This window comes from Nerophis lumbriciformis, linkage group LG31, assembly GCF_033978685.3.
Source record: "Nerophis lumbriciformis linkage group LG31, RoL_Nlum_v2.1, whole genome shotgun sequence".
In the NCBI taxonomy this organism is placed as follows: Eukaryota; Metazoa; Chordata; class Actinopteri; order Syngnathiformes; family Syngnathidae; genus Nerophis; species Nerophis lumbriciformis.
Window position 1 is genome coordinate 24069388 of NC_084578.2, and position 22109 is coordinate 24091496.

Sequence of the window (22109 nt, forward strand, 5' to 3'; positions counted from 1 at the left end):
TTGATTCAAAAACTAATTTACGTACAACTGTGGTTGACACAAGCCTTTGCCATTTAGGTATCCTAAACATTGAGTATCCTAAGCATTGAACATAGATGATGTTATTATTAAAGTGTTTGCTTGCCAACACAAGAACAGGCACATTTATCTGTTTTGAACGTTATTTCAGTCCTACCATCTTTTGTTATTCCACCGTGATTCTAGTTCTACTTAGTCCAGGTGGATTTCAATGAGGACCTAATGTGTTTAAATGTATCCATCGAGCCATTTTCTACCGCTTGTCCCTCTTGGTGTAGCGGGGGTGCTGCAGCCCATCCCAGCTGCATTCAGGCGTAAGGCAGGGTGCACCCTGTACAAGTTGTCTCTTCATCCTAGGGCTTACACAGATAGACAGACAACATTCACACTCACATTCACACACGAGGGCCAATTTATTGTTGCCAATCAACCTGTCCTCAGGTGCTTGTTTTTGGAGTTGGAAGGAAGCCGGAGTACCCTGAGGGAACCCATGCAGTCATGGGGAGAACATGCAAACTCCACACAGAAAGACCCCGAGCCCAGGGATCGAACCCAGGACCTTCCTATTGGGAGGCACACCCACTAATCCCAGTTACATTGTTCTGCCGTGTTTAAATGTAAATAAAGGTTGAATGAATGAATGAATGTTACAATTTTACTTGATTAAAGAGGAAAATGTACATAATGAATTAGTATTTTGTGTCATTTGTTGCAAGTTGTCTGATGTACTGTAAATGCTCAATACTTTGCAATATTGTTTAATGTCAGCAATTGTCTTATAAGAAGATTCAGTCCATACTTGGTGTGGTAACCGTGGTAAACTACTGTAGTAGCAACAGCTGCTCCTGAGGTAGACTGACTGTTTTAGGGGTGCCACCCCTACAGAGCGAGGAGCCACCCATGAAAAAAAAGTCTAGACACGCCACTGATTATTTTGACACTTAACGCTTTTTGATGACGTCTTGGTCAGATGAATGAAAGAAGCTTGGGTTGGATATGAAAAATTCTGAATTTCACTGTTCACACTGACAAAAAAAATCAGATACATTTTGCATTTGGGCAAAAAATCGGAATTGACCTGCAGTGTGAAAAAGTGTTGTACTTTTCATTAACAAATTTGGTGGTGTTGAAATTGCTATGTAAAATCGGTAATGTGGATCAGTAGCATGTACTGTATATGGTATATTCAATGTAAATTTGCATCGAGCTAGCACATTTTCAAAAGTGTAGTCTTACTTTTGAGTGCTTGCTATCAAGAATCATGCTTTCTTGGCATGATAAATTACGTTACTTAGCGGCAGTCCACTACAAATACGCCTGTTTGCCCACCAAGTACTAGAGTTCGGGCTGGGTCTGCAACCAGACGTGATGTCATGTGCAACAAAGGTATCGAAATATGGTACTGTTTGAGTTAACACGTTTGTTTGTACTTTACCTAAAAAAGTACTAAATTCTGGACCCATCCCTTGGACAATTAGTAATTATCTAGTAATATTATATACTTTATCTATGTTTCTTAGATTTTAGAGACTAAAAACAAGAAAAAAGAGCTGCACTTTTAAAGGTACAAAGAGCAATGAGCTATTTTTCACCTGAAACTTCTACACCTTCTGGAGCATTGAAATTGTACAAAAATATGTTTTCAGCAAAACAAAACTGTGGACATTGTTGCATATTGGTAAGTACCTTTAGAATATCTTTCAGCTTCACAACTTCTTCCCTCAGCACGTCTCGCTCAGTTCGGATGGCGTCCGTGTATTCTTTTTGTCGCTCTAAGGCCTTAGCATGGCCACGTTGCAGAATGCAGGAGAGTGAAGCGTTGAAGAAGTTACAAGAAGACGAATGAAGTTTCATGCAAATGAAGAAAAGAAGTCCCAAAGCGTACCCCAATTTTCTTATCCTTCCATTCCAGTGTCTCTTGTAGGTCACATATCTCTCTAGAAAACGTGTCCTGTTTCATACGCAACTGACGGATCTCCTGAACCAGTAAGAGAGTCGACAGGTGAAAGGAAGGAAAGTTCATGCATAAAAAAGATATGGCTGTGAATGCAGTGCCAGCATGCTATTAATTTTCAATATTCAACCTGCAGAGGAACTACTCACATTTAGCAGCTCCTCGCTTTGTTGAAGGCTTTCTTTCATGGTAATCAGCTGGAAGTGAAGCACATTGTGGGCGTGTTTCTCTCGCTCCAACTCCTGTCAGGAACAACACAAATTTTTCAAGCAACCTTGTCTGACAACCGATTCCAACCTAAAATTACAGTACAATCTTGTTCATAACATTATAAAATATATTGTATTACACATTCTCTGGCATCTTTCCGTCTTTGTGAGACGATGGTGTAGCTTTCAGACAGTCTATTTGCGCCTTCGACTGTGACTAAACAGTCCAATTCTCAAATGGCAGTCTCTTCTGCACTTTATGTGTCCTTGACACTTGGTCCTGACATTCCAGCTTGAAAAGTTGAAGAAATGCTGGTACCTTTGCTTTCCTTTGAGTTTTGCCTGGTGCAAAACTTGCGGCCTATTCGTCGGGAAGGTTCTCTACGCTCCACACACCCAGTGAAGCAGGCAGGCCATGGCGAGACAGCATCTAACTGGCTGTGGGCTTTTCAGCTTTTAAAAGGGGCGGGAGCTGTCCAATGAAATAGTAAAATCTTTCCAACCGTCAGAAGTTGCCCCTGGCACTATTTCCTATGCCAATTGGAATGTGTTTATTACTGGTAACAGCCACTTCCCGCGTTCTGTCAACGTCCTGGGGTGTCCTCTCCAGTGGAGCTGCAAAGCGTGGGCATGTTAGCATGGAATATCAGCTGTTGCCCATGCAGCAAAGACCTCCTCTGCACGCAGCTCATGAGTTCAAGGAAAACGGAATGACGTTGAAGACAAGATCAGATCGCCTTAAGGACTCTGGCTCCAAACTTGATGTCGAGGTTTACTCCCCGAGCATTATCCATGTATAAGTAAGGCGGCAAGGCAGCAGAGGTTTGACAAATCGTCACCCCAAACCAATAGGCCCCCTTGGTTTTATTATTTTATTGTAGGTAAAAACAGCTGTGTGCATGTTGTAGGATGTAATCTTGGACCTGACTAACCCCACAAACAGCCCTTACATTCATACTCAGGACATTCATTAATTACATTATAAAACATAATGTATGACATAATATAATGATGTAAGGAAATGTAAAACACTTAAATAACATTTTAAAATATAATATTAGTGCATGTCATACCTTGACTTTGTCCTGGTATTCCCGCCGGGACTCAGACAGAAGTTCTTCTAGTTCCATCAAAGAGTCCTTCAGCGTGTCCACTTGGTACATCAGGTTATTCTTGTCATTGTCCAGCTGGGCGTTGGACACCATAGCCTTTCGATACTTCTCTTCCACTTCTGTTAAAGCATCCTATTGCCAACACAAGTTATTGTTTTATTTCTTATACTTCTTGTGGGACCAAATTCAGACAAGATAATGCAATGTAAAACTGCTGAAATGAGTTTGAGAAGAATACATCATCAATACAATAAATATCACATATTTTTGTATGCTAAGTAGTACTTTGAATAGTAGTTTGTTTACTGACTTTGTGTACTCATGCAAATCCATAAATATACCATCCAAATTATACCTTGGCTTCTTTTAGATTGTGTGTGTACTTGGATTCCACATCTTGAATTTGATCCTTAAGTTCATGAATTTCCTGGTGGGAAGAAGTGAAGCATTGAGAACATCAGCAATTGAAGTCAAGGTGGAGCAAAGGGCAAACATTACGATTGCAGATAAAAAAGCACATTCAAAGGTGGCATTTGTACTATAATAGTAGTTTAAACATTTATTTTCATCCACTGTGTGCTTACTGTATTTCCTGAGTGTGAGAATGTTGACAGTGTAGTACACTTTAGCAAGTATACATACGGTGTACACTGAGTAAGTATTTCCTGAGTGTGAATGTTGACATTACAGTACATTCAACAACTATAATCTGTACACTGTAATTAGTTCCTGGGTGTGTGAATGTTGACAGGGTAGTACTTTCCTAAAATACAATAATATCATTGTACTGCAAATTTTAATCAGAATATTACCCTCCTTCTTCTGCTTCTCTCCTTTTAAATGGTGAATCTGCTCATAGCCAAGATGGCGATGTGTTCATTACTGCACACTCAACATTTTAAGTGTTTCGGGTATTGACTTAGTACTGCATTTTGCTGTACTTCACAGTGTGAAGACATTTCCAGTATATCCTTCACCTCACACTAGTTGGGAAAAGTAAAGCAGTACAGTACCCAGCACAGCAGTACAGTAAAAGTAATGCAGTACACCATCAGTATCCAAAAGACTTACAATAGTAAGTGTGCAGTGATGGACAGTCACCACCCTCAACACTTGCAATCTTGGCTACAAAGCAGAAGGAGAGGGGATAATTGGGCTGAATGCAATTTCACTATTTAAAAGGAGAAAAGAAGAAAAAGAAAGTTAATATTGTGATGAATATAGGTGTATCAGCGTCACATACTTTAATTTCTCTCACGGCACTCTCAGCATCCACAGTTTCTCCACTTCCTGTCCGTGAAGAAGAGGCGCCCAGGGATGTGATGGTTGTTGCAGTTAATGTAGAAGCTGCACTGGAACTCTGAAATGAAATATATTATTGTCATTATTATATTATGGGATATCGCATCCTAGAAGCAGTTAGTTACATAGCGATGATTATAAAACATAAGCTGTTAGAACAATAGCAATAAATATTATTAAAAACATAATGATTTACTCTTTCAAGATATTCCTTGTCCACTACCTCTGGAAGAAAATAAAACAATGAGAGCACACATGACTAAAGTATGACACCTGTGTAACAATCAGTACACAGTAGGCCATCTTCCACTGCAGGAACTTTCCCAGATACCTGGGAAAATAAAGTTCCCCCTGTGCCTCCACCAAAAACTATCTGGTTAGATTTAGTTTTTCAGGAACCTTTCGGAGTTCCTCCTTGCTAAGTGGGACTTTTCCAAGCGACCAGGAACCTTTTCGGTGACAAACTGTGCTGTCGAACACTGATTAGTTCAACACAGTTGGGGGCGTTCCGAAAACATATTTTTCAAACACACGATCGCCATTGGAAGATACGCAGCGACTTGTTTATTTTATTATTTCTTGCGTACTTCTATTACAACAAACTTGACAACTGAGAGAAAGAAGAACTCAGGCATAGTTTTTAATGATGGGAACATCTCTGCGCTGCTGACCCGTCTCCGCTCGGGATGGTGTCCTGCTGGCCCCACTATGGACTGGACTCTTACTATTATGTTGGATCCACTATGGACTGGACTCTCACAATATTATGTCAGACCCACTCGACATCCATTGCTTTCGGTCTCCCCTAGAGGGGGGGGGTTACCCACATATGCGGTCCTCTCCAAGGTTTCTCATAGTCATTCACATCGACGTCCCACTGGGGTGAGTTTTTCCTTGCCCGTATGTGGGCTTTGTACCGAGGATGTCGTTGTGGCTTGTGCAGCCCTTTGAGACACTTGTGATTTAGGGCTATATAAATAAAGATTGATTGATTGATTGAAAGTAGATGCATTGTATTGTTGTTGTTGGGTTTTTTTAACTTAATTTTGTTATGCAAAGCTACGAGAAATGGACGGACTCCTTTAAACGTATTTACGAAGGAGTATGAGGCTGGACTTGAAGCGGCGTCCTCAGCTGCTTACTACTCTGACTTCGTTGGATAAATGTGGAAAAGAAGGAGGCAGAACACAAGTGGAACAAAGGTAAATAACACAAATATTAACTATTTACTTTACTACATGTTGTAAAAGTAGTCAGTGACACTCCACTTGTGTAGTTATTAGCCTCAACCCGAGAGAACAGAAAGCTAACGCTAAAGCCAATGGGTTTGTGTTGTCGGCGTGAGATAAACCCTGACATTTATTATTTATATATTGTTATTTACAGCGGAAATGGACCAAAAGGAATCGCCTGACCCTCATGAATTCATCATTTACTGAGGACAACTTTCTGATTGTTCGACATTGCGGACAAAAGTCTGACTTTATATGAACAATTCGGTACACTTCATTTTTTAAATCATATTGTTTTGTGTATGATTGCTTTGTATTTCAATTACTTACTTTTTAGAAAAGGAACTGACATAATATTGTCTGTTTATTTACATGGTATCAGTGTAAAAATATAGTAAACCACTCCTCCATACACGTCATCAGCCTGATTTGTAAAAACTACCCTGAACTGTGAAATGCGGTGGAAACAATAACCACACACTTCTACAAGAACCTATAGAATCAGGAACCGGAGGTTCCAGGAACCATAGGTTCCTGACCTAAATGACCATGTTGTGGTCCGACTTCCCAAGTGGGGGAAAGGGGTCACTGTGTATGCATCCCTTACATTAGCATGCAAGAGGTCAATACTGTAGTGTTGTTGTTTCATGTGGGACAGCTCACAAACTGGCAAAAAGTAGCCAGAATAAAGTCCAAGGAGGCATGGTTAAAATCACCTGAAATTATGAAAAAAATGGCAAGGTGTTATGTTTGCAAAAACACACAGCAATCACGTGACTACAGTAACCTCCCTCGGTAGATAGTATGGCCGTAAGCTAATAGTCAGCAACTCCAGGTCTGTTCTTCGTCAGGACATGTGCCGCTGAATTTTGGAGTAAGTGTAAAAGTACAATAACCTTTTTCGGGTGACCAGAAAGCAGAGCGTTACAATAATATACACAACTTGTAATAAAAGCATGCATTAGCGTCTCTGTGTGGCTGTGAGAGAGAATTGGGCGAACTCTGGCTATATTCTTAAGATGATAAAACCCTATTTTTGTTATATTTTTTTATATGTGGTATAAAACTAAGGTAAGAGTCGAAAACGAAGCCCAGATTTTTTACTTGTAGTGATGAGGTTAAAAACAATAATTGTTTTGGTATGTATTTCTTTCTCAGGAACATTGACTATAACTTCCGCCTTGTCCTGGTTACGCTGTAAAAAGTGATCTCCCATCCAGGACTTAATTTCTGAAATGCAATTAAAAAGAGTATAAATTGGTCTTGTGTAACCAGGTGGCATTAAGGTGAAGCCCATCATCTACCAAAAAGATTTCTCCTCTCCCAGAAAGCATCAAAATTGTCAATAAAAGCCATGTTGTGGGACGCACAGGTGGATGCAAGCCAAGTATTCAGGCTAAGTAATCTAGTGAAGCGACCTATTCCTCTGCTGCAAGTAGGGGTGGGGCCAGAGATAAAAACACTCAAACGTGTACGATTAAAAGAGTTAAAAAGGGCAATAAAATCATGCTTGAGCAGCTCCGACTGTTGTTTGCGAGTGTCATTGGCACCTACATGGATGATTATTTTGCTGACCAGCGGGTGTGAGTTGAGGATGTCGGGGATTTGTCCCGTTATGTCAGCAACAGTGGCACCTGGGAATGACAGCGTGAGAACTCCTCCCACACGCACGTTCCTCACTATAGAGTCCCCGATGAAGAGGGTGGTGGAAGGGGGTAGAGTGCCTGGCGAGCAGTGGTTTCCACATCATGGCTCCGGAGATCATGATCCAGACCTTTATACCGGACAATGTGGGTTGCCTTAAGCAAGGGGGAGCCCCGCACCGCAGCTTTGTTCTTCCATGGAGCCGCGGTAAAGTTTATCTTCCCGTGGTATGATTTAGTTGGACAATAATGTGTGACTGTGGAGGACGGCAGTGTGGACCGTGCGGGGCCCAGCAACACTGTAAGGTAATCACAGCCGCCAGTAAGAGGAGGAAACTCGGCAGGATACAGCTGGGGATTAGATCCGCTCTCCGACATTGACACGGAGGGAGGGGAATATGTGCGGCCGACGTCCTTGAGATCTCTTGCTGCGGCGTCCGACCACGGTGCACTTCTCTGGCTGCGATGGGGGAGAACTGACCGGTGCTTTCGGCCTAACCCGAGGTGAAGCCAGGGACCGCCGCCGGTGGTGGGAGCACACTGAGCGAAGGCAGCGCCGGCTGCAGGAGAAGAGGCCCAGGATGCAGTTGTGTCCTCATCTGGAAGGAGCGCTATGTCTGCCAGTTGGGCACTGGTACCAATGGCCTGCGTTTTGCAGAGGATAATCATGTCCGGTTGCTTTTCGGCATCGTGAAAGGTATATAGCGCCGAAGTTCTCCCCTCGAGCTCGATCACTTTTTTTTTTTTGCAACTGGATGTGGAGTTGAGTGGAGGCATGACTCACGTCACTCACCGTAAGCGGATCGTTAGCTTAGCACCGTGAGGGACGTGAGCTTACTTTGTGCTATGGACTCAGACTGAAACAATAAAAATATAAATAAATGGTGTGAAAAGACTAAAACGGTTTAAAAAGACTAAAAAACACTTAAAACACTTTGAAAGGCACATAAAAGTAGCAAATTAGTATGGTTGTTGACAGCAGCACAGCTCACGTACAGCTCACGCGATGAAACCCTCCAGCTCTACATTAGCATCTGCAGGGGAATAGCCATGTCACTGTGAAAATAAGAAGGCTGCTCTCCCAGTAGAGTTGCTGGTTGTTGAGCGGCGAAAGTCTGTCAACCTTGTTCGGTAGCGAGTTCACATTCCCTATTGTAGTTTAGGAGATCGATGGTTAAAAAGCACCTCCGGTTGTCTGCTAGCCTAGCCTTTAGTTTAGAGCCAGCCTTGCAGCCTCGATACCTCCTCCTCAGCTCTGCTGGTATCTGGTGTCGTGCTTCGTCTTTTGTTGTCCTCTTGGCTTCTATTGAAAGTTTGTCATTTTCATGAGATATATATTAGACACACCCCAGTCCTACAACAAGTTGGCAGAAATAGTAAAAGTTAGAAAAAAAGGTTAAAAAGCTCGGTGCTACAGAGCAACTGGAGATGCGGCCGTCTCTTACGCCACAAGCGCAATCTAGAAAAGTTATTGCAGAGGGGATGAACGATTTTTCGGGTAAATGTTTTTCTGAGCCAGTGGTGATCAGTATCATCTGCATGACGAATGTGCAACAATTATTACACATTGTAACACATGACCAACGTATGACACTTGTGTAACAATTAGTACACAATATGACACATGATTAAAGTATGACACCTGTGCAACAATTAGTACACAATGTAACACATGACTGAAGTATGACACTTGTGTCAATTAGTACACCATGTAACACATTAATAAAGTATGACACCTGTACACAATGTAACACATGACTAACGTATGACACCTGTGAAACTATTAGTACACTATGTAACACATAACAAAACTATGACACCTGTGCAACAATTAGTACACTATCTAACACATGACTAAAGTATGACAACTGTGAAACAATTAGTACACAATGTAACATAGTACATGACAAATACAAATAATAAGTAGACAACAAAACACAATCAAGCAATGAAAGGAAGGATGTGAGGATACAAGAGGTGTAAATCAGACTCACATGAGAAAAATCCGGAATAGAAACTTGATCCAGATTACAGGTGACAGCATTGCTACTCGCTGCACGTCTTAAAAAAGTAGCAACAGAAGCACACTGGTCCTAGTTTTGCCACCAGAGGAGGAAAGACGACAACACCACTGATCAGATAAAGTCAACGTCAGCCAGAGAACATCAACTGCTGCTTGGATATTATTAAGTACAATTTAACCTTTCCTTTATTGACATTAAATACATATTCATATTCATTACTAAAGTTAAACTGCAGAAGATCAATGACTATTAATGATATACGAAACAAGTGTAACAACGTCCTCAGGCACCTCACATGCAAAACATCACACTGTATGAATATGAATCATGTATAATCATGAAATAATATATCATGCAAAAATATGAAACAAAATATTCTGGTTTACAATGTTTATTTTTTTTAGTAAAGTGCACAAATGAATAATACTAACATTAATATAATAATAATATATTTAGTTTAAATTGTTGTATTTTTAGTGATGTAAAGGATAAATATAAAATAAAATATCATGGTTTATGATGTTTATTTTTAGTAAAACAAAATATTAAAAAAATATATCATGGTTTATAATGTTTATTTTTTGTGAAGTAAGAATTAAAAATAAAACAATGTATCCTGGTTTATAATGTACAAGGATACATATAAAATAGTCTGTATCCTGGTTTATAATTAATATTCTAGTCAAGTAAAGGGTAAATATAAAATAATATATTCCGGTTTATAATGTTTATTTTTTAGCAAACTAAAGGAAAAACATAAAATAATATATCATGGTTTATTTTTAGTGAAACAAAAATTAAATATAAAATAACATAGGCTTGTTTATTTATTTATTTATTTTACTAAAAAAAGATGACATCTAAAACAATGGATTCTTTTTTATGATTTAAATGTTTAGTAAAGTACAGGATAAATATAAAAAAATATGCCATGTTTTATAATGTTAGTTTAGTAAAGTACAAGGATGCGACAAGTGCGAAAGTAATAGTTAGAAGAGTGTGAATTATTATTTTATTTGAAGTAAAGTTTATTATTGTTTAAATAATAATAATAATTTAGCATATATCTTCATATTAATTGAACAGTGTGTCACACTGCTTTTATCTTATCCATTTGTTTACATATTTCACATTTTAAAGGAAAGGACAGGTATTTCCAAACAGGAGTCCTTAACCACAGAAGAGGCTATTCAAACTCTGGATTCTCCTCGGCACTATCGCTCAGCATGATTCCAAAGTCTGCACTGTATTTCTTTGTGAGTAGACAGGTGGTGCCGTAAACATTTCTTATGCGCCGTGTGTTATACCAACACATGTGAGCTTGTGTAGTAATGTTACACTGCTCCTTACCAGCAACTTTTACTGATACATATCACAGCAAAAATAACTAGTTTTCTGTGTATTTGGGTCATTGTGTTTGATGTTCTGTGATGAACACGCATGTGATTGTCAGTGCTTACCACTGGACTGGCACGAGCTGAACTGTTCCTGCTGGAGCTTCTGGACCTGGGATAGCTACTATACTCTAAAGACTGTCAAAAAACACAACATTACTACTACTCTAGTTATAAAACACTTACTCACATGGACAGAATACTTACACAAAAAGTAAGAGTACCACACTCAATATTAGTATCATTTGAGTACCACACACGGTACTAGTATTGTGTGAGTACCATACACAACACTAGTATCATCAGTACCACACAAAGTACTAGTTTCAAGTCAGTACCACACACAATACTAGTATCATATCAGTACCACACACACAATATTAGTATCAAGTCAGTACTACACACAGCACTAATATTACATCAGTACCACACAAAGTACTAGAATCATGTGAATACTACACACACATAACTAGTATCATATGAGTACCACACACAGTAATAGTATCATGTGAGTACCACACACAGTACCAGTATCAAGGCAATGCCATACATAGCACTAGTATCATATCAGTACCACACACAGTACTAGTTTCAAGACAGTACCACACACAGTACTAGTATCATATCAGTACCACACACGATACTAATATCAAGTCAGTACCACACACAGTATAGTAACATGCAAGTACCACACACACGGTACTACTATCATATGAGTACCACACACCATACTAGTATCATGTGAGTACTACACAGCACAATAGTATATTGTGAGTAGCACACCCAGTACCAGTATCAAGTCATTACCACACACAATCCTATTACAAGACGGAAGCAGCCCGCAAGAGACACCTACGCTCTACCTATGATCTCCAAGGTAAATGTTGAACATTATTATGCTTTTTTCCCCCATAAAACTACTGTAGTTGTTTCTAGTACATCCTATTGTAATGTTTGTTACCTTTTTTTTTTTTTTTTAATATTTGTTTCCCACATTTTAAACACTTTCTTGTGGTTTACAGAACATGTGATGGTGTTGCTTTAGTCAACATTTTGCATAGATTTTGTTTTACAGACCATCTTCAAGCCGCTTTCTGACTGTCTGTTCAGAATGGGCCGTTTTGAAGGTAGAAATGCGCTATACAAGTGTAACCCATTTATTATTTATTTATTATTGCATTTGCACGTTAATAGAAGTCACTATCCAACAAAACACTGCAATGTTAATGGAAGTTAATAAAATAGATTTAAAAATAGAACTATCTAATGCAGCACTACAATGTTAATAGAAGTCAATATCCAACAAAACACTGCAATGTTAATCGAAGTTCATAAAATACATTTACAAATAGAACTATCTAACGCAGCACTACAGTGTTAGTAGAAGTCATTATCCAACACAACACTGCAACGTTAATAGAAGTTAAGAATAGATGTACAAGTAGAACTATCGAGTAGACGCACCAATAGGTCTCCTCTGGATGAGCGTGAGACTTTGCTGTCGTCACTGAGTTTTGAACTCTAGCAAAGAGACACAGTAAGTGCTGACATAAAATATTAGTTCATGATGAATATAATGAATATAACTACTAACCCTGCTGGACACAACACTGTACTCATCATCATCACAGCCGTTCCTCTGCAATGCAACAAGGAGCCAAGTCATGTACTTGTACAATATTTTAAAAGCAGTACTTTTTACACATTTGTTTTATATTTATGCTTATGTTTCTTCAGTACTTTTTACATACTTCTTTATCTTTATGCTTATGGTTCTTCAATACGTTTTACATACCTCTTTATCTTAATGCCTATGTTTCTGCAGTACTTTTTACATCTTTATCATTATGCTTTTGTTTCTGCAGTACTTTTTACATGTTTTTGTATCTTTATACTTATGTTTCTACAGTCCTTTTTTTTTTTACATATACCTCTATACTTATTTTATTTCTGCAGTATTTTTACATAATTCTTTATCTTTATGCTTATGTTTTTACATTACTTTTTACATACTTCTTTATCTCTATGCTTATGTTTCAGCAGTACTTTTTACACACTTCTTTATCTTTATGCATATGTTTTTGCAATGCTTTTTACATACTTCTTTATCTCTGTGCTTATATTTCAGCAGTATTTTTTCGATACTTATTTACCTTTACGTGTACGATTCTGCAGTACTTTTTAATCTCTTTGCTTATGTTTTTGCAATACCTTTTATATACTTCTTACCTCTAAGTTTGTGTTTTAGCAGTACTTTTTAAATATTTCATTATCTTTGTTTTACATATTTATTTTCATGCTTATGTTTCTGCAGTACTTATTACATACTTCTTTATCTTTGTTTTACATACTTCTTTATCTTTGTTTTACATACTTTTTTATCTGTAGGCTTATGCTTCGGCAGTACATTTTACATAGTTCTTTATCTTTATTCTTAGTTTCTCCAGTACTTTTTACATACTTCTTTATCTTTATGCTTATGTTTCTTCTTTTTCTTGGACTTCTTGTGCGAGACCAAGGAGGAGCCCTTCGAATGACACAAAATAAGAAACATTTCAACCAAAACCACAATGTTGATTTTTCATTGCACAATTCATCACATAAGATCACACATACACTATGTTGTGGATTATTGATTACATATGCCCTTGTGTGTGCTCTATAATCAATATAACGTGTTCACTGGACTCAGAAAAGGTGATTAAATTTGCCATATTCATGATCCGGTAATCAATCTGCATGGTTTTACTGCAAATACCAGTACATACACTATATAAATTCATCACTATATACACTGTATCAATGTACCACAAAATTATCACTATAGTCACTGTATAACCTCATCGATGTATCACTGAATAGATGTACCCCAAGATACACTATATCGATGCATCATTAGATACACTAATGGTGTATCAATAGAATTGATGTACACTGTAACGACGTCTACGCCTAACTTGGCATGCGTTAAACACTGCACTGCTGTTATTAAACAGTGACAGGTGGAGACACCTGCACCCTGCTCTGCTCGTCTCCTTGGTGTCACACTAGCAGGACTAACAGCAAAACATTGTGTTAAATAAAGTCTTTAGACATTTTACCGTCCAGTACCAACACCAGTGAGACGTGCTTCCCATTTGAATTCAAGCAGGCCCTGAATTTAAGAAATGCAGAGATGTAATTGAAGGACTATTTCACGTGACGACAACAATTTTACTAAATAATGCAATTTAGTTGTATTTTGTCATTTGATATACATGTTTCACTCTACAAACAATTAAGTGTATGACAGGTCAATAGGGCATGTCCAATTGATTAATTGTGGGCCACCCACAGACGAGAGAGCTTAAGCTAAAGGCATCATGTAATAAGAACAATATAAAAATATTAATACTAATAAATAACAAAAACACAAAGATATGTCTTTAATTGTATAAATAATGTTTATTTAGCCTTTGTATTAGACTATTTATTACAAATTATATGATGACGTCACATTTACACCCCCCCCTAACTCCACACCTCCAGGACACCATTACCCTAAGTAAGTTGCTGACCTGTGGGAAACGCCATATTTTACCTATTATAATTAATAGGTAAGTGAGTTTTCACTGCTGGACTCTAGAAAGAGGTTCCGCAGCCTCCGAAGCAGAACCTCCAGGTTCTGTAACAGATTCTTCCCTCAGGCCATAAGACTCTTGAACGCATCATAATAATCACCTCAATTCCCCCAAAAAATTGATTAACTCGCTGGAATACAAAGACAATATAACATACATCCATAAACCTGGATGCATATGCAAAAGTGCAATATATTTATCTGTACAGTAATCTATTTATTTATATTTGCACCTCATTGCTTTTTATCCTGCACTACCATGAGCTAATGCAACAAAATTGTGTTCTTATCTGTACTGTAAAGTTCAAATTTGAATGACAATAAAAAGGAAGTCTAAGTCTAAGTCTAAGTCTAAGTCTAATAATCGTGATTTCAATGTTGATAAAAATAATCGGGATTATTATTTTGGCCATAATCATACAGCATTAATATAAATCTATCAATGTATCGCATACTTGCCAACCTTGAGACCTCCGATTTCGGGAGGTGGGGGGTGGGGGTGGGGGCGGGGGCGTGGTCGGGGGCGTGGTTAAGATATATATATTTATATAAGAAATACTTGACTTTCAGTGAATTCTAGTTATATATATAAATAAAATAAATACTTGAATTTCAGTGTTCATTTACAAACTACAACTCACAAACACTTTAGAGTTAGGCTCCACCATCAGAATGTGTACTTAAACTTATAAAGATCACATGGATATTATTCAGTGAGTTGATTCACCAAAACTAACGTGTTATACAGGAGGAAAAAGCACACAGGACGTTTCAATTGTTCACAGACTGGTCGCGCTCATCAGAATGACAAGACACTTCCGGTCTGCAGGCGATAGCATTCAATTGGGAAGAAACGCCCTACTGCCCCCTACTGACCAATGTGAATACTGATAAATGTGTAATGACAGCTCCAAAAACGAATTAAAACCACAAAATAAAATAAATAAATCAACACAAAAATGTGACACATTATGGGTGGTTCACATATGCATGTACAGTAGATGGCAGTATTGTCCTGTTTAAAAGTGTCACAACATTGCTGTTTACGGCAGACGAACTGCTTTACGGTAGACACTGTTGTTGTGTGTTGTCAACACGTCACTCAGGTCCGCCTGAATTTCGGGAGTTTTTCGGGAAAAAATTTGTCCCGGGAGGTTTTCGGGAGAGGCGCTGAATTTCGGGAGTCTCCCGGAAAATCCGGGAGGGTTGGCAAGTATGATGTATCGACCCATCAATAGATACACTGCATAGATGTATAAATAGATAGGGTACCCAGTTATGACATATCAAGAGATGCACTGTATCGACGTATCAAGAGATGCATTGTATCCATTGCACTTGCTCAGTAAGCATGATATTTGACCGCCAATTCAAGTAATACTAAAATACAGCAATGATGTAATCATTAGTGTAATTTAGTATGCATCACAGTGTCGATAGAGAATAATAACAAACATCAATTAACTAAATGGATATGAAAATACACTTTCAAGTCTTGTTTTATCATATTTTGATGAAACCAATGAAAAACTGAAGATTGATCACAGCATGACATAAAAACAACGCAATCCACTGCAGAAATCTAAATATATATTCGCCATCACTTTGCTACCAAACAAATACATATACATATCATGCAAATTAAAACAAAAACTACATACAGTAATATAACATTTGATGAAAAACATGCATGATTTGCTTTATGCACGATTTTAATTACAGTAAACATGTTAGGCTCCAGCACCCCCCGCGACTCCAAAAGGGGCAAGCGGTAGAAAATGGATGGATGGATCTTCACATGCACACAAACAATTTATTTTCACTCAGATGTACTCCAAAATAACAGCAGCCTTACCCCTGCACCATGAACTGAATCAAGATCCGACTGTACAAGAAAACAAAGAATCAGCAACATCTATTACTACTACTACGACCACCACCATCTTTCCCCCCCCCAAAATTTGAGTTTCATAGCTGTTGAAAATATACTTTGTATGCCCTAATTTATAAATGTATTATTCATTATTTATTATTACAATGTACAAAACATGCATTATTCATGATCTATCGCTACATCCTAGATGAATGCTGTCTATTGCATGCTTTATCACCACATATTATTCACTTATTACCAAATGAAGTTGGTATGACATTGTGGGAACATGAATGCTGAATATGCAGGATCCACTGTCCGCTAATTTGTCTTTTTAGCTTTGACATACAGTTAAGGTGTTTTTTTTAAGATAGCATAGCAAATTTTAGCATCTTTAATGTGCAAAAATATCTTTCAAGTTGTATGTATGCAACCCTAACTGGAAAGGTTTGGATACGTGTATTGTCAACCTTATACCATGACAATGGAAGCTGAAGTATATTTGACATGCGTTAATAGTTATACAACTCACCCTGACACCCACTGACATGTGCTCATCATCGTCTGACAGCTGGAAGACAAAAGATACAACTTAAGTCATAAATGTCATGTTTGCACTGCACAAAAATTTAGGACAGCACGTTCCTTATTTTTAACTCTTTGCAGATGCATAATTATGATGTGAAAACATAACTTATTGTATGACACAGGCAATATTTCACATTAATAATAAAACTGTATATTTCTTCAATGTGTACTTGGATATAAAGAAGGGGGTCACTTTTTTATGTAAAATCTTTGTACACCATCAAGGACAGAAATGTATGTACTGTATGTATGAACAACTACGTATGCATGTATGAATACATACGTATGTATACATAATGAATACATACGTATGTATGCATATATATATATATGCATGTATGAAGACATTTGCATATAATGTATGAATAAGTATGTATATATGTAAAAGTATGTATGTACGCATGTATGAATATGTATGTATGAATACATATGTATGCATGGTTAAGTATGTATGCTTGTATAAATATGTATGTGTGCATGCATGAATACATGTGTATGAATATACATATGGATTTGTATGTATGTACCGTATGTATTAATACATATCGTATGCATGGTTATATATGTATGCATGCATAAATACTTACTGTATGCATGTATGAATAAGTATGTATGCATAGGGCTGGGCAATTTGGCCCCAAAAAAATCAAATCACATTTAATCTTTTCATATGATTCGATCTCGATTAATATCACAATTTATTAAATGGTTTATTAAAGGGCAGAATGTGCCGTGCAGGACTATACAAAGTACCGTTGCATCCCTACTGTTTACTACTGCAGTATCTTGTAACAGACATTTCCGCCATGTTTGTCGAGGCAATATACAGTTTGTTAACAGCTGACAAATGTAATTTTGTTCTTTTGCGGTACGTTTTGTGGGGGTAAAGAGAACACCATTTTTTCTCTCAAAGTTATTTTTATTATTTTGCTTGTCATCACAAACTTAATTCTGCAATCAACAAATGGTGTACTGAATACTACAATACTTGTATTTCAAGTTAACATTTATTAACAACACTTTCAAATAGTAAATTATTATTTGTATACTTTGATTATTTGTATACATAAGTGCTTCTCACCAGTGGTTTGGCAAACGTTAAGCAGTGACCCAGATTGTGGAGTTTTTAAAAATTCAAATACAGTAGCTTATATTTAATGACAGTACATGAAAGTGCAGTTTGAATATGAAGTACTGTAAAATAATGTGTACCAACACATAAAACTTAATGATTATTTCAGGAACAAAATGTGTTTATCTGCTAAATTAAAACATGTTTTCAACAAAAAGTGTCTGCAGAGTTGTTTTAGTAGATGTTGGATATAAATGATTTATGATGAAAAATATTTAGAAACAAAAATGTATTATTTCTGATTAGATTGATCTTTCTGTGTGGAGTTTGCATGTTCTCCCTGTGACTGCATGGGTTCCCTCCGGGTAATCCGGCTTCCTCCCACCTCCAAAGACATGCACCTGAGAATAGGTTGATTTGCAACACTAAATTGGCCAAAGTGTGTGAATGTGAGTATGAATGTTGTCTGTCTATCTGTGTTGGCCCTGTGATGAGGTGGCGACTTGTCCAGGGTGTACCCCGCCTTCCGCCCAAATGCAGCTGAGATATGCTCCAGCACCTCCCGCGTCCCCGAAAGGGACAAGCGGTAGAAAATGGATGGATGGATGGAAATACTATGTGGGTTTATTCTTCCAGTCTGGACCAATACAGTAGTAGACATTCTGTGCCTGCCTGCGAGTCTGCATTCAGGGCAGGATTACTGGTGAGCTGCAGCAGACAGAGACTAAAGTCTGTCACTGAAGTTGCTGCTCCTCGTCAATGTTGGGTTTCAACTTCAATACTAATTTTAGCCATATTTCTTTATTTTGTTCTTCTAGGCTGCACTTCGAGCTGTATAAGTGGACATAGGCACAATGCTGATTGAACAATAATTTAGTGACACATTTTGTGACGAGCCTGACTTTCAGGACGGTGGACAGGGACGGACGGTCGCGCACAGACACAAACACATTCATTCAAGCCCCCGTACACAAACACACACAGGATCATCATTACGGTCAATAAAGGTGTATTGTTCAGTGGAGGATTATACCGAGCATCGTTGTTTCCCTACTGTTTACTACTGCAGTATCTTCTAACAGACATTTCTGCCATGTTTGACACAGGTAATAAATGCTAAAAGGTTATCACCGTGATATGACTCAAATGAATCACAATCATTGATCACAATCATATAATCACCCAACCCTATGTATGCATCTATGAATACTTTTGTATGAATATGTATGTATAAATATATGAATACCTATGTATGCATGTATGGACACCTATGTATGCATGCATGAATATGTATGTATGATTATGTGTATATGGTAAATGGGTTATACTTGTATAGCGCTTTTCTACCTTCAAGGTACTCAAAGTGCTTTGTCACTACTTCCACATTCACCCATTTACACACACATTCACACACTGATGTCGGAAGCTGCCATGCAAGGCCCTAACCACGACCCATCAGGAGCAAGGGTGAAGTGTCTTGCTCAAGGACACAACAGACGTGACTAGGTTGGTAGTAGGTGGAGGTTTGAACCAGGAACCCTCAGGTTGCTGGCACGGCCACTCTCCCAACCGTGCCACGCCGTGCATACACACGAATATATACAAATATTTTGTATGTATGAATATGTACGTATGCATGTATGAATACGTATGTGTGCATGTATGAATACATACTGTATTTATGTATGTATGTATGAATACATATGTATGCATGTATGAATATGTATGTATGCACATATGAATACCTATGTATGCATGCAAGAATAGTTATGTACTGTATGTATGATTGTATGTGTATATATACATGTATGAATATGTATGTATACATTTATGGAATACATATGTATGCATGTATGAATACTTACAGTATGTATGTATGTATGTATGAATACATGCATCAGTGGCGATTAATTACCATTAACATTAAATGTGCACTAGAATGCATTCACCTTTTGTTCAGAAGCGGCTGAATTTGTGACAGCTGACACTTTTTGTTTTTTTCATTCATTCTCATAGCAGCACAGGGCATTAAACAGTTATAAAGCTTAGTGTCCATTGTCTTCAATCGGAAAGCACTGTTAATTTCTCAAAGTGTTATCAATCACGGTTTTACGATATTTTTAATTTAGAACGGTAATACTAACTTACCTAGGTTTTGTACTGCTTTTTGTTACATCCCTAGCATGTATGAATATGTCTGTGCATAACAATTAGTAAGTTTGTATGAATTGAATACATATGTGCGCATGTTTATATACAGTAGGTATATGTGAGTATGTATGAATATGTTTGTATGATCATGTCTATCTGTGTTGGCCCTGTGATGAGGTGGCGACTTGTCTAGGGTGTACCCCGCCTTCTGCCCGAATGCAGCTGAGATAGGCTCCAGCAACCCCTGCGACCCCAAAAGGGACAAGCGGTAGAAAATGGATGGATGGATGGAATATGTAGGTACATATCAATAAGTACAAATGTTTGGATATGTATGTTTGATCAAAAAGTAGAAATGTATGCCTATGTATTATGTATCAATAGGTAGAATTGTGTGAATGTTTGTACGAATGAATGACAGTTTTGATGAGAGGGAAACTACAAAGCGTGTGCACCTGTGAGGGGCGTGAGTATCTCTCACTGTCCTCCTGCATGAGGGAGGGAAGGATGGAGGCGAGGAAGGAGATGAAAAGTGAAGGACGAGACGACAAAGATAGGACATCACAAACAGAAGATGGAGAACGTTTGAGATTGTACAGCCAACAAAATTATTTCTATACATCATTGTCATTTTAATAATATTATCACATTCCACACCATGCACATATCTTTAGTTTCTCTATCATCACTTCCTGGGCCACGCAGCATTCCACAACATACATTATATACTGTAATAATGGTGATCATCTGTTGATCATCATTTGTACAATTGTACAGTATATATGTACAATTGTACATCCGTATGTACTGATGTACAATTTGTACAAAGGGTTAAAGGAAAAATGCACTTTTTAAAAATGTTCCCTTTTCTGTGTATTCTACAGTAAGTAGTAAAATATTCCAAGTACGAGGCATACATTATATACTGCAATAATGGTGATCATCTGTTGATCATCATTTGTACAATTGTACAGTATATATGTACAATTGTACATCAGTATGTACTGATGTACAATTTGTACAAAGGGTTAAAGGAAAAATGCACTTTTTAAAAATGTTCCCTTTTCTGTGTATTCTAGAGCAAGTAGTAAAATATTCCAAGTACGAGGCGGCTAACAATGGAGATAATGAATGGGAAGGTCCTCCACCAATAAAAACATCTAAAAACGCTCCATTTACATGCCTTGATCTAGCTATAGCGACATTGCTATTGTAAGAGCGAACACAGAGAAACTACTTTTAGTAACACAGTGCTCTGATCACTGAGACACTCCCACTGCTCTCTGACCACTAGCAATAAGTAGGCTAGCTACTGAGCTACTGCTGCTGCTAAATCGCCTATGAGTTTGTAATTAATAGTAAATTATAAATCATGTATAATGAAAGTTGGTCAACTCTGAATTTCAACTTAGACCCGAAAACATCGCAGGAAGACAAGATTGTTGTTTCATTCCAGCATTTTTTATCTAAGGAGTGAGGGTTATGATGAATTCCTCATCTAAAGTTTGTTGCTAAAAGATACAAACATCCCATTAGTTGGCATCCCAGTAGGAGCAGACACTGTTTTCTTATGTTCATATTTTGTATTGTATTGTTTTGCACTTAGCAATACTGCTACATTATAATGAGTGTTTCAATAGGGCTGGATCTTCTTATTACTCAGCTTTTAAAACGTCAAGCTCATCCTCTGTATAGTCAGGATAAAAAAAGATAAGGTACTAGATCATCTTTTGTCCCAAAGTAGTCGTCAATGGCAGTGGTACTTGTTGACGAAAATAGTGTTCGTTGCTATGTGCTCTGTGAAAATTACTAGTTGTTCGCCACCTCTTGATAGCAGTTTTTTACGATTCAAAGCATACAGAAAAGAGAAAAACTATTATTGCCTCAAATAAGGATTGTGGATGATAGGCAACATTCC

The 22109-nt window shown here is 37.8% G+C and overlaps 1 protein-coding gene across 15 annotated transcripts in view; it reads right to left on the reverse strand.

Moving 5' to 3' along the window:
- lrrfip1a (leucine rich repeat (in FLII) interacting protein 1a) overlaps positions 1-22109 on the reverse strand; it is a 152352-nt gene that overhangs the window by 44691 nt on the left and 85552 nt on the right. For 4 of the 15 annotated variants that reach the window (XM_061926398.2, XM_061926396.2, XM_061926385.1 and 1 more), the window contains 14 exons: positions 20647-20679; positions 16913-16951; positions 16363-16392; positions 13350-13415; positions 12483-12527; positions 12353-12409; positions 10955-11026; positions 9465-9563; positions 4537-4653; positions 3649-3720; positions 3255-3425; positions 2122-2214; positions 1904-1996; positions 1705-1797 (listed from right to left, as the gene is read on the reverse strand). In XM_061926398.2, coding sequence (XP_061782382.1) covers positions 1705-1797; positions 1904-1996; positions 2122-2214; positions 3255-3425; positions 3649-3720; positions 4537-4653; positions 9465-9563; positions 10955-11026; positions 12353-12409; positions 12483-12527; positions 13350-13415; positions 16363-16392; positions 16913-16951; positions 20647-20679 — 1080 coding nt within the window. The remainder of the gene's footprint in view (positions 1-1704; positions 1798-1903; positions 1997-2121; positions 2215-3254; positions 3426-3648; positions 3721-4536; positions 4654-9464; positions 9564-10954; positions 11027-12352; positions 12410-12482; positions 12528-13349; positions 13416-16362; positions 16393-16912; positions 16952-20646; positions 20680-22109) is intronic. The other 11 variants (XM_061926392.1, XM_061926391.1, XM_061926395.1 and 8 more) reach the window with 6 other exon arrangements.